The 11,341-nt window shown below is 52.8% G+C and overlaps 1 protein-coding gene across 1 annotated transcript in view; it reads right to left on the bottom strand.

Annotated features, from left to right (window-relative positions):
• Positions 1–11,341, bottom strand: part of COL7A1 (collagen type VII alpha 1 chain) — a 33,791-nt gene that overhangs the window by 19,646 nt on the left and 2,804 nt on the right. The window contains exons 5-22 of the mRNA XM_039910270.1: positions 9,912–9,947; positions 9,614–9,718; positions 8,760–8,795; positions 8,631–8,666; positions 8,272–8,319; positions 7,990–8,025; positions 7,579–7,710; positions 7,142–7,351; positions 7,003–7,038; positions 6,592–6,636; positions 6,171–6,242; positions 5,313–5,357; positions 4,553–4,615; positions 3,978–4,022; positions 2,787–2,822; positions 2,299–2,334; positions 1,957–2,001; positions 279–311 (exon numbers count right to left, since the gene is read on the bottom strand). Coding sequence (XP_039766204.1) covers positions 279–311; positions 1,957–2,001; positions 2,299–2,334; positions 2,787–2,822; positions 3,978–4,022; positions 4,553–4,615; positions 5,313–5,357; positions 6,171–6,242; positions 6,592–6,636; positions 7,003–7,038; positions 7,142–7,351; positions 7,579–7,710; positions 7,990–8,025; positions 8,272–8,319; positions 8,631–8,666; positions 8,760–8,795; positions 9,614–9,718; positions 9,912–9,947 — 1,095 coding nt within the window. The remainder of the gene's footprint in view (positions 1–278; positions 312–1,956; positions 2,002–2,298; positions 2,335–2,786; positions 2,823–3,977; positions 4,023–4,552; positions 4,616–5,312; positions 5,358–6,170; positions 6,243–6,591; positions 6,637–7,002; positions 7,039–7,141; positions 7,352–7,578; positions 7,711–7,989; positions 8,026–8,271; positions 8,320–8,630; positions 8,667–8,759; positions 8,796–9,613; positions 9,719–9,911; positions 9,948–11,341) is intronic.

Below are 11,341 nucleotides of genomic sequence, written 5' to 3' on the forward strand. Positions count from 1 at the left end.
AATGCTAAATTCCCGGGTTTTCAGCCCTTCTCCCTGAACTTACCACCTGAGAGCATCTCACTGGGAAATTCCAGCCCCCTTGTGGTTAGGAGACACAGCATCATTTGGACTTCAGTCCCATTCTCCCATCCAGGTGGGGGACGATGTGGGAGGGCAGGAGATGCCAGTTGTATGTATCATGTGTGTGAGTCGGGGGGGGAACGGGGAGGGGGTTGTAGCAGATTGGTTGGGGTTACTTACCCGCCCACTTGAACCTGGCTTTGGTTGGGGTTACTTACCCGCCCACTTGGACCTGGCTCTCCTTGCTCTCCCTGCAAACCAAAATTCCATGGTCACTGACTGGAGCGCTCAATAGACAGCCAACTTGGCAGAGATGGGTGAACCATGCTATAACCCTGAACTGTTATAATGTCCTTAGGCATACTGCTTCCTTTGATTGCAGGTGAGCCAGATGGATAGGCTCCAGGGAAGACCTAAATGTTGACACACCCCCAGGGGTATGGGTGAGATGTCTTCTAAGAGCAGAAGACAAAGGAACTGTAATTACTATAATTAGAAGATTAGGGCTATTACACAATTTCAATGTAGTGGTCAACAAGCACAGTATAAAGGCTGGGGGGAAACGACTGTCACTGCTGCTTGCTGTTATCTGAAAGGACTCCGGAGACAGCCCGGGCAGAAGGGAACCTTTCAAACAGGGGATGCCCACGCTGGTCTCAGCCCATACTTGGCTGCTCACTGTCCTCTGAAGGGAAGGCAGGGACAGCCCGGGTTTTGGGACCTCTTGGCTGGGTGATGCCCGTGCCAGTCCGGCCCATTAAGGACCTGAACACGGAAGGTGACAGATCATCGTGTGGTAGGAAATTCTCAATGTCTCTGGGTTGAGGGCTTAAATAGTGTCAGAGATCTCATCAACCCTGGGTTGAGGGCTTAAGAGAAGTAGGATCCTTTACTATTAATGTTTTTTCTGTATGTTAATAAATGTTTTCCTTCTGTGATACTGAATCGTGATTTATTCCATCTGCAAAACTGAGTCACGAACCCCTTGTCCCTAATTGACTTCACTGGGATGTAACAGCCCCCCACCCTTGGATTGGAACTCCAAATCCTGGCATTCGTCATTCCCTCTTGGGGAGATTCAGAGCAAGGTAGATGAGAGGGACAGGACTAAGCCAGAGCAGAGGGTAGGAGGGCTTTGTGGCACCTTGAGGAAGCTATAGTGGAGGGCTAGAGTGGATCATTTGCCTCTAATAATCCCAAAGCAGTGAAGCCAGGGTGTGGTAAGGAGCAGGGATGGATTTTACTACTATCCTCTTTTAGCCTTGGGTGTTGGGGTGAAGATGTTGAGAAATCCTCAAAGTACCCCACCCTAAAGGAAGCATCTGGAAGCCCAAAGAGGGATTGCCCCACTCCAGCAGGGCAGGGATTTTATGTCCACAGTAGAAATGTTGGCTCTGTTGCCCCGGGGGGTTCAGATTTGGCCAGCAACTGTGGGGGGCCCCATCTGCATCACATCAAGGGGAACATTGGAAACTGTGGATACATTTGGCCTCCCAAAGTATTAGAAAACAGCTAGATGAGGGACCATAAAACTTGGACCCAGGAGCCAGCAACGAGCTTGGCTGTTAACCTGGACCCAACCTGTCTTTCAGCAACAGGAACCCAGAAGGAAGCTTGAGAAGTTGTTGATGGGACCAAGCAGGGCATGGGAGGAAAGAGATTCTCTGATCGTCCCCTTCTCTCCTCCTCAAATGGGGGTCCCGCTTCATCTCCTTCCCCTGGGTCCCCTGAATGCCAATGTAGCCCAGCACTTGACAGCAGCTGCTGCCCATATTCCTCCCCGGGGCTCCTTCTGTCCTGGGATTGGGGAGTGCCCAAAGGTTCTGGGTCTGCAGTGTTCTGCTTGTCACCAGCCAGAGCCCATGAGAAACTTCTTACTCTCTTTCTGGGACTCACCTTTATCCCGGAGGGACCCTGCACTCCTGGTGGGCCAGCAAGACCCTGAAGGGAGGAAAAGGAGAGTTTTGAAATCAGATGAAATGTGAGAGGCAGGCCCTGAGCAGAGAGTTGAGAGGCCTCTGCTATCTCCACCAATCTGGGCCCAAGTTGCAACCGTTTAACTGGATGGCATTTTTCCAGAGAGGCAATTGTAAGATGCCACTGCATCAGCTTGCAACTCTCTTCTGACCCCTGGCTGTTTGATGTCGAGTCTTCCAAGCCTAGAACTGCATTGGCTACTCAGCTTCTCCCATCCCTTCCCTGTGGCTTGGCTTGAGTCGGGTCTGGGGTTTTACTTACAGGAGAACCTGCAGGTCCTGGATCACCTTGGTTGCCCTGTGTGATGGGAAAATAATGATTAAAATGAGATAGCTTCTAGGTGGCTTCTAGACTAGCTTTCCTTTCTGCTCCTCGCGCCCCCTTTAGCAGGCCATGCACATCCACCCAGTCCCAAAGGCCCAAGAGCAGGGGTAATATCCCCTAAGCCATTGTACAGATGGAGGAACTGCAGCTTGCAGGGAAGAAGTGACTGGTCTTTGTCCACAGAGTGTGCCAGTGGCAGGAATGGGAATCAAAAGTCTCTACCCGTGGGTCCCAGGGCAGAGATGGAGGTCCCTAGGTCACACTGCCCCTGAAAGCCTCAGAGAGAGTTCAGCTCAGCTTCCTCCCATCTCACAGACAAATCTCCAGACTCCTCAGACCGACCACTGTCACATCCCCACCTGCCATGTGCAGAAGAGAAAGGAGGAGGGAGCGAGGGGCACAGGGCAGGAGTGGGGCACACCTACCGGTCGTCCAAGCACTCCAGGAAAACCGGGCAAGCCCTGCAAAGAGTCAAGTCAAGCCAGAGAGTTAGCATCCCAGAGCGACCAGCAAAAGTAGGCCCCCACTGAGGGGCCTTGGAGACCAAGAGGTGCACAGATCAGGCAGAGCAGAGGGCCAGGTGCCCCCAACCCCAGAGCAGGGTGGGTGGGCAGTGATGGTTACTTACAGCTGGGCCAGGGGGGCCCCTGAAGCCCTGTGGGCCCTAAACAGAGAGGAATGGATGTGAGTGAGAAAGGATGGTTCTTGGGGGGTGGAGCCATCTAAGGCAGAGACATATGGGAAACATGGTCCCTGATTCTTCACAATCTCCTCCCTTGGGAAGATTCCAGAACTCAAAGGGTCTGAGATGTGGTCAACACAGAATTCAAAACCCTGGCTTTTGGGGGAGTGTGGAGAGGAAGGTGGGGTCTCTAAATGCTGGGGGATAGATCCTGATTAATGCTCCATGGAGTCTACAGCTCAGGGCAAACAGAAGGGAGGAACAGTATAAGCTCAAATGAAATTTCATACTAGACCAAACCAATGGTCCATCCAGCCCAGGATTCTGTGTCTGACTGCAGCAACAGATCACTTGGAAGAATAGGGTGAAGGCTGCCCAAGGTTAGGGATAGACCACCTCACATCCCTACTTTCTCCACTCTTCTCCACTCTTCACCCCCTTTCATCTCTTTCAATTCCCTGTTTGGGGAGGGAATGAGGCGGGAAATCTTTCTATTTCCTTGTACAGCAAGGAAGGGCACTGCCACTTGGCTACACCTAGCCCAAAGACAGCTCTTCCAACGGGCCTTTACCCTCCGTGTCCATTGAACCTTCTTGGGGGTCTTCCTGAAGTAGCAGTTTTCTTTGGTCACAGCATATCCGGGCCGTATCCTCTGGGCTTCACTCCAATCCGTCCTCGGTGACCCACAGTGGACCCCTCTTTTGGCCCACCAGACAACTGTCCATCTTTATGTCCCCATCCCAATCCTTTCCTTAAACCTTAAACTCCCTTAAACCTTCCAACAGTCTCCCTCCTCCTCCCCTCTGCTTCCCGCACAACTCCATTCCATCCTTTCCTCCACTTTGCCCTCCATTCTGTCTCTCCTAGCATCTCTTTGTCCACCTCCCTGTTGTTTCCCTCGGAGTTCCCACCACACCTCCCACCCATTACTCACCGGCTTTCCTTCTGGTCCTGCTAGGCCTCTCTCTCCTGTAGGTCCCTGGAGAGAGCAAAGAGTTAACCCTGAAGAGCCTGTGTATTCAGCTTTGGAAGGAGAAAAGCTGTCCTTCAAACTTTTCAGCCCCTCTGATTTTTTTTTTTTCAGGGGGGAAGGAATGGTGGAGAGGGTTTGGAGTGGTACTGGTCTGATTTATGTATTTTCCCAACCACTTAATACGGTGCTCTGAAAACGGTAAGTGCTCAATAAATACCACTCATTGATTGATGGGGTAACACTGATGAAGAAGTCAAGCCCCTTTCAATCTCCTGCAATTTGGTGCTGTGGGAGTCAGGTGGAATGGTGACCTGCCCTCCATGATTCTCTTTCCCCTTGGTTCAGCTAAGGCATAGGCCCATTCCAGGTATAATAATAACAATAATATTTGTTAAGAGCTTACTATGTGCCAAGCACTGTACTAGGTGCTGGGGTAGAGACAGTCTATGCAGACTATACATATTCCCCGTCCCACATGGTACTCACAGATTAAGTAGGACGAAGAACAGACCAGAGCCAGGGCAAGTACTACTCACCAGACTGCCATCCCTGCCCTTTTCCCCGGCCTCTCCACGGTCACCCTTGGCTCCTGGCTCTCCCTGCAATTCAGACCAGTCACAAGTCACTGAACACAGAGGCCCCTCCCTTTCCCTCCCTCCCTCTCTCTCCCTCCCTCGACCCCATTCGGCTCCTCAAACCCACAGCTGCCAAGATTCCCCAGCCAGGGTCATCCAAGGAATGGGAGTCACTGCAGTGAGGGCCAGTGGAAAGAGACTGGGGCTGGGAATCAGGAGACCTGAGTTCTAGTCCCAGATCTGCCACTGACCTATTGTGTGTCCTTGGGCAAGTCACTTATTCCCTCTGTGTCTTAGTTTCCTCATCTCTAAAATGGGGATAACACCACCTGCCTTGCCACATATCACAGAGATGTGAAGTTAAAAATAAAAGTGCTCTACCAATTCAAGGTACTTCTTTATGCCTTAAATCCACAGTGGTCATATGAACAGATTCATTTTCAGTCAAGGCCACGTGTGTGGTGACCTGAGTGGCCCCTGGGAGATTTGGAACCCTGGACCTCTTCAATCCAATGCCAGTCTGGGGCTGATTAGGGTCAACGGGGTCTGGGGTCTGACCCCTGAACTAAACTGAGGCCCCTGACTCCCAGTCTCTCACCAGCCCCAGAGCTTCCCCTCCCCTTTAACCCCAAACCATCCCCACAGGGAGGGTTCAGGACCCAGGCAGGGAAGACGAGAAGTTGGCCAAGCATGAAATGTGGCAGACTTACTGCCCTCAGACCTTATCTCCTTTGGGACCTCGATCACCGTCGCTGCCTGCTTCACCCTGCATGGGAGAGGGAACCATCAGTCCACTGCCCACTCTTCCCCCATCTCCCTAGGCAATACCCTTCCTGCTCCTGTGCCTGCCCCACTGCCACACAGGCATTTGACCACCCTGTCTCATTAGAGAGCCTCTACTTCACCACAGCCTCCCCAAGCTGCAGAGATGATCTCCTGACCAGGCTTGATAATCCAATCGTTGCATGGCCGTGGTTCAACAATTCTGGTCATCAGACGATAGACCGGTGACATGTTGAGTTGCAGAAACCAATTCCCAATCTCTATCCTTAACCCTAGCCCAATCCCCAGACCTAAATCCAACTGAGTTAGGTAGGAGGAGGGAGCCTGACTCGATTCGAGAGCAGTTGATTTCATCGACGATTGTACTTCAATTTGGGACGTTGTCCATTTCCATTACCCACTGATTCTGAATTGTTGAGCTCTGACAGTGAGTAATCGTGGGTGCAGGGCCCCTGTCTCATACCACGGGGAGCTCTGAGTGCTGCCCAGTAAGTGCTATCCCTGCAGCCACTTGGACCAGGAAATGGGATGGGGCTCAACAGCTATTCAGCACAGCTGACCCTGCTTGAAGGCGGGGTGGCAAGTGGGAGTCTAAGACACATTTCTCCCAAGCATGGCTTGGGCCAGAGTGAGGGGTAGCAGCTGCATTCCAGGACAGAACTCCAAGGATCCAGTCCAGGACTTGCTGGGAGGCATCAGGCTCCAGAGACCCCTCAGCCCTTTGTCTCAAGGGCCCATTCTGACCCTGAACAAGGTCAGAAATCTCGTGGCTCTGAGCCTTTCCTTGGGTACCAACCTTGGCTCCCTTGAGTCCAGTGGGGCCCCTCTCACCAGGAAAGCCAGGTAAAATCCCGTCTGGTATCTCTGCCTGCAAAACATTGGAAGGGTTAAAATGGGGCACAGCAGGCGGGAGAAGATGGAAGAAGGCCGGGGCAATGGATAGGAGAGGGGATGGGGCAAGTGAATGGAGTGTGAAGCACAGTCAATCGTATTTATTGAGCGCTTACTGCGTGAAGAGCACTGTACTGTGAAGAGCACTGTACTAAGCACTTGGAAGAGTACAATACAACATATTCCTTACCCTCAGTGAGAGCACAGGGGATGCACTGAGTGCAAGGCTGGGGACAGAGGGTTAGCAGTGCCGGAGAGCTGACTTGGGAGGAGTCAGGACACGTATAAGAGGGGGATAGCAGGGACCTCTTTAGTCAGTAGCTCACCTTGGGACCTGGGGGGCCAGGGGGACCCTGTGCCCCATCTCTGCCCTGTGGACGAGACAGAGAGACCAAGGTTAAGAGATTTGGTGTCTACCAGTGCAAACCATCATTATTCCCAGGATGGCAAAGGAGCAGGACATTGCCCTCCCCTCCCCATGGCTCCCTTGTATCCAAAGGCAGGGCCCTGGTAATCACCCCCAGAATAGCCTCCCCCTCGGCCCCCCGCCACCAGCCTCTCCTTGGGAGGAAAGAATGTGGGCAGAGGCTAAGGTCTCCATCACAACCCTAAGTCACTGCCCTCGGCCCTCCCAAGATTCCAGGCCTAGCTCTGGTTTACCCAGGATTCATCATCACCGCCAGTATCATGGGTTTACCCTGCTGTTTCTCCTGACTCGACTATGTTCCCCCACTCACCTGCTCTCCTCGCTCCCCCTTCTCTCCTCGCTCTCCCTGTAAGGCCAAAAAAGACAGGTCAGGCATTGGTGTCTGATTTCCACAGGGTCTCTGTTTCCACCAGGGACCAGGAAGAGCAGGAGTTTTCCCACTCACTCACCCTCTCTCCTGGGCGACCGACTTCTCCGAGCTCTCCAGACCGACCTGGCAATCCTGGGATCCCTGGTTTTCCGGGTTCCCCGGGCTGGCCGGCTGGGCCCTCTGGGCCCCTGTCCCCAATGGCCCTGCCTGTGGGGCCCTGAGGCCCCGCAGGGCCAGTGTCTCCTTTGTCCCCCTTCAAACCCCTCTCTCCAGGAAAGCCCATCGTGCCCTGCAAGAAACAAAACACCCCTCACGACATACCCGTCCACATCCCAAACTTGTCCCATCCTTGCTTCTTCTCCCAGACCCCACCGAATTCCTGGTTCTAGCCCCCACAATGTATCCCAGGATCCTCTCTGATCCAGCCTGGCCCATTGTACCCATCCTACTGCATTGCAGACCCTCCACCTTGCTCAGCACTTAGATGCCAGGTTAGTCCCCTGCCTTCCCACTCACCTCCTTGCCGACGGCTCCCCGTTCACCTGGCTCGCCCTTGTCACCCTTCAGGCCCCGGCGTCGGTCTGGAGTGGAAGGGAAGCCTCCCGAACTCTCCTCAAAGCTTTCCACCATCTCTCTCAGAGCTGAGATCTGCCCAGGGAGGGACCCGGCTCAGGGCCGTGGCCTGGGGCAGGGGCAGCCAGCGGATGGCACCATGGGCCACATGAGTCAGGGCTCAGGGTCCACCCTGGGTTGGGGGACAGGGAGAGCAACGGGTGGGAGGATTCCAGAGATTAAGTGGGGAAAGGTTATGCTCCCCAACCCCAGCCACCCGCTCCTCATCTGCCACGATGCTTCTCACCACCAAGACGTCTCGGCTGGCACAGGGGCCACCCACTGCCCATCAGTCTGTAAACTGCAGGGACTCACCTTGATGCCAATGGATTCCAGGGAGCGTTCCACGTTCTGGAGAAGAAGACATGGGCAGGAAGGGCAGGTGGAGATCAGCACAGGCCCTGGGGCCCTGACTCCAGACTCTAACCCTTCTCCTCCCCCAAGCAGAAGTTAGCTCAGCAGCCAAGACCCTTCTTGCCCCACATCGTTGAGAAAGCCGAGGGCCTGCAGCCCTCCCCGCCTCCTGATGGCAACAGAGAGATCCCACTAAGAGGAGAGGGTGACCAGCTGGTTGCGGGGCCCAGGCACCCCACTCACTGGCATGGTCCCCGGCTCTCCTCGCAAGCCTCGCTCTCCGGGATGCCCCTAGAGAACAGAGAACACAACACACAACACAGAGAACAGAACCGGTGAGCCCACTTGGTCAGAGTAGCACTGGGCCCAGAGATGGACACCAGGATACTAGCGGCCAATTAGAAGGGTCCAGCCAACTTTCCTCCATATAATTCATTCATTCATTCATTCCTTCAGCATTATTGATGGAGCATTTACTTTGTGCAGATCACTGATCTGAGCTGGGTCCCTGCCCTGCCCTCTAGGAGCTTATTGTCCCATAGCATTCAGCTGCCCCCCTTCCACCCTCTCCCTCTGCACCCACCCAAGACCCTGCCTCTCACCTGATCCCCTTTGGCTCCAGACTCGCCTCGATCACCCTGAAGAGACCAAACAAGATATCTGAGTTGGTTTGGTCTTGGGACAACAACCAGGCCCAGGGAAAACACTTGGCTCAACTCAACCTCACTCACCTTGGGTCCTGGGTTTCCAGAAACTCCTGGAACCCCCTAGAATAGAGACAGAGAGAATAAGTCAGGGATGAAGGCCTTAGCATCTCTTTGCACAACCCCCCGCCTCACCACTACTAAAAAAAAAATGAGCAATGGGTCTAGCCTCAGCAGGGCGTAACCAGAGGACTGATTTTTGCCGTGGTCCTCAAGGCAAGAGGAAGGAAGGCGGTGAGGATGAGACTCTCAGAGATGCATGAGTGGAGAGAAGAGTCTCAGAGAAGGGCTACAGACATTGCGGGGAGGACCCATGGAGAAGAATCAAGAGAAGGTATCTGAAGCTGGGAAATATTATCCTGCTTAATTTGGACCCAGGGCCCTAGAGGTTAACCCATTTGGGGAAGGCAGGCTGACTAGGTTCAACCGGTGCTTTGACCACCAGCCCACAGCTAGAACAAGTCCCTTCCCTGGCGTGAGCCTTTACCGCATAAGGAGACTGCTGTGGCCCCAGAGTGCACAATAATAATAATGTTGGTATTTGTTAAGCGCTTACTATGTGCCGAGCACTGTTCTAAGCGCTGGGGTAGACATAGGGGAATCAGGTTGTCCCACATGGGGCTCACAGTCTTAATCCCCATTTTACAGATGAGGGAACTGAGGCACAGAGAAGTGAAGTGACTTGCCCACAGTCACACAGCTGACAAGTGGCAGAGCTGGGATTTGAACTCATGAGCCCTGACTCCAAAGCCCATGCTCTTTCCACTGAGCCACGCTGCTTCTCCATTACCTCCCTGAACCTGGACACATCTCCCCAAAGGAAGGGCAATTACCACATACATGTTGGGAAAGTACCAGGCTCCAGTCTTGGGAATACCAACCTGGCCAGGGGGTCCAACCTGCCCAGGGAGGCCGGGCAGTCCAGGTGGCCCCTGGGGTCCTTGGGCTCCACTGTCCCCTCGGTCACCCTTGGGGCCTTCTCGACCCTGTGAATGAAGTATAGAGTCATCGCATCACCATGCCATCATGAAATTTCTGCCCAACCCAAATCCCCAGGCACCCACTCACTCTATTAGTTCTAGAAGGGAGTTGGGAAGCTTTGTTTCCACTCCAGAGTCATTCCAGAGATGGGAGACCCCAGAAAGAAGGAACTGAAGGCTTTAGAGACCCAGTACTCACATCTCTCCCAGGGGCTCCAGCTTCTCCTTTGTCCCCCTGAGGTGACAGAAAAAAGACATCTGTTTACATTTCATCAGCCCTTTGAACGTGAACTCACCTCCCCAAAGGAGGAGCACAAGAAGGGGCTACTCCCAGGAGATTGGGAGCCTCAGCAGTAATTGATCCAAGGAGGTCCACCAGCTGGGCCCTTGAGCCTAGGCTGAATTCTCTCCTTGACCCCCATTAATCTGGCTTCCGCCCCCTTCACTCCACAGAAACTGCTCTCTAAGGTCACAAATGACCTTCTTGCCAAATTCAATGGCCTCTCCTCCATCCTAATCTTCCTCAATTTTTCAGCTGTCTTTGACATGTGGACCACCCCTGCCTCCTGGAAACATCTGATTCTCCTCCTGTGGTTGCTCATTCAAAGTCTCTTCCATGGGCTCCTCCTCTGCCCCCCACCCTCCGTAGGAGACCCATAAGGCTTAGTTCTGAGTTCCCGTCTAGTCTCCATCTACACCCACTCTCTTAGAGAACTCATTCGATTGCATGTCTTCAACTACTATCTCTATGCAGAGGATTCCCAGCTCTACGTCTCCAGCCCTGACCTCTCTCCTCTGCCGTTTTGCATTTCCTCCTTCCTTCTCTACTTGGATGTTCTGTCGACACTGCAGACGTAACATGTCCCAAACAGAAATCTTCATCTTCCCACCCAAACCCTGCCCTCTCCATATCTTTCCCATCATTGTAGACAACACCATTATTCTCCGTCTCACAAGCCTGAAACCTTGGCACTGTCTTCGACTCAATCAAATCAGAGCACTGTACAGCACTTGGGAGAGTACAGAGTTGGTAGACACATTCCCTGCCCATAACGAGCTTGTGGACATTAATATAATGTCTCATCTTGGAGACAGACATTAACATAAATAATTTACAATGCATTACAGATCCAAGTACATCTCTCTCATTCAACCCGTCACCAAATCCTGTCAGTTCTACCTTCACAATATGGCTAAAATCCACCTCATCCTCTCCCCTACTTCCCTGATTTCCAACTATAACACAGTCCACACACTTCGCTCCTCTAACACCAACCTTCTCAATGTACCTAGATCTCATCCATTTCATCACCAACCTGTCATCCATTTCCTCCCTCTGGCCTGGAATTCCCTCCCGCTTCATAGCTGACAGATCACCATGCTCCCCACCTTCAAAGCCTTATTAAAATCATATCTCTACCAGGAAGTCTTCCCTGACCAAGCCCTCCCTCATTTCCCCTAATCCCTCTCCCTTCTGAATCGCCTATACACTTGGATCTGTACCCTTTAAGCACTTGATATTCACCCCACCCTCAGCTCTATAGGATTTATGTACATATGGGTAATTATTTATATTAATTTCTGACTCTTCTTCTAAACTTTAAGCCCCTTTTGGGCAGGGAATGTGTC

The sequence above is a fragment of the Ornithorhynchus anatinus genome, chromosome X1 (assembly GCF_004115215.2).
Source record: "Ornithorhynchus anatinus isolate Pmale09 chromosome X1, mOrnAna1.pri.v4, whole genome shotgun sequence".
NCBI classification, from domain to species: Eukaryota; Metazoa; Chordata; class Mammalia; order Monotremata; family Ornithorhynchidae; genus Ornithorhynchus; species Ornithorhynchus anatinus.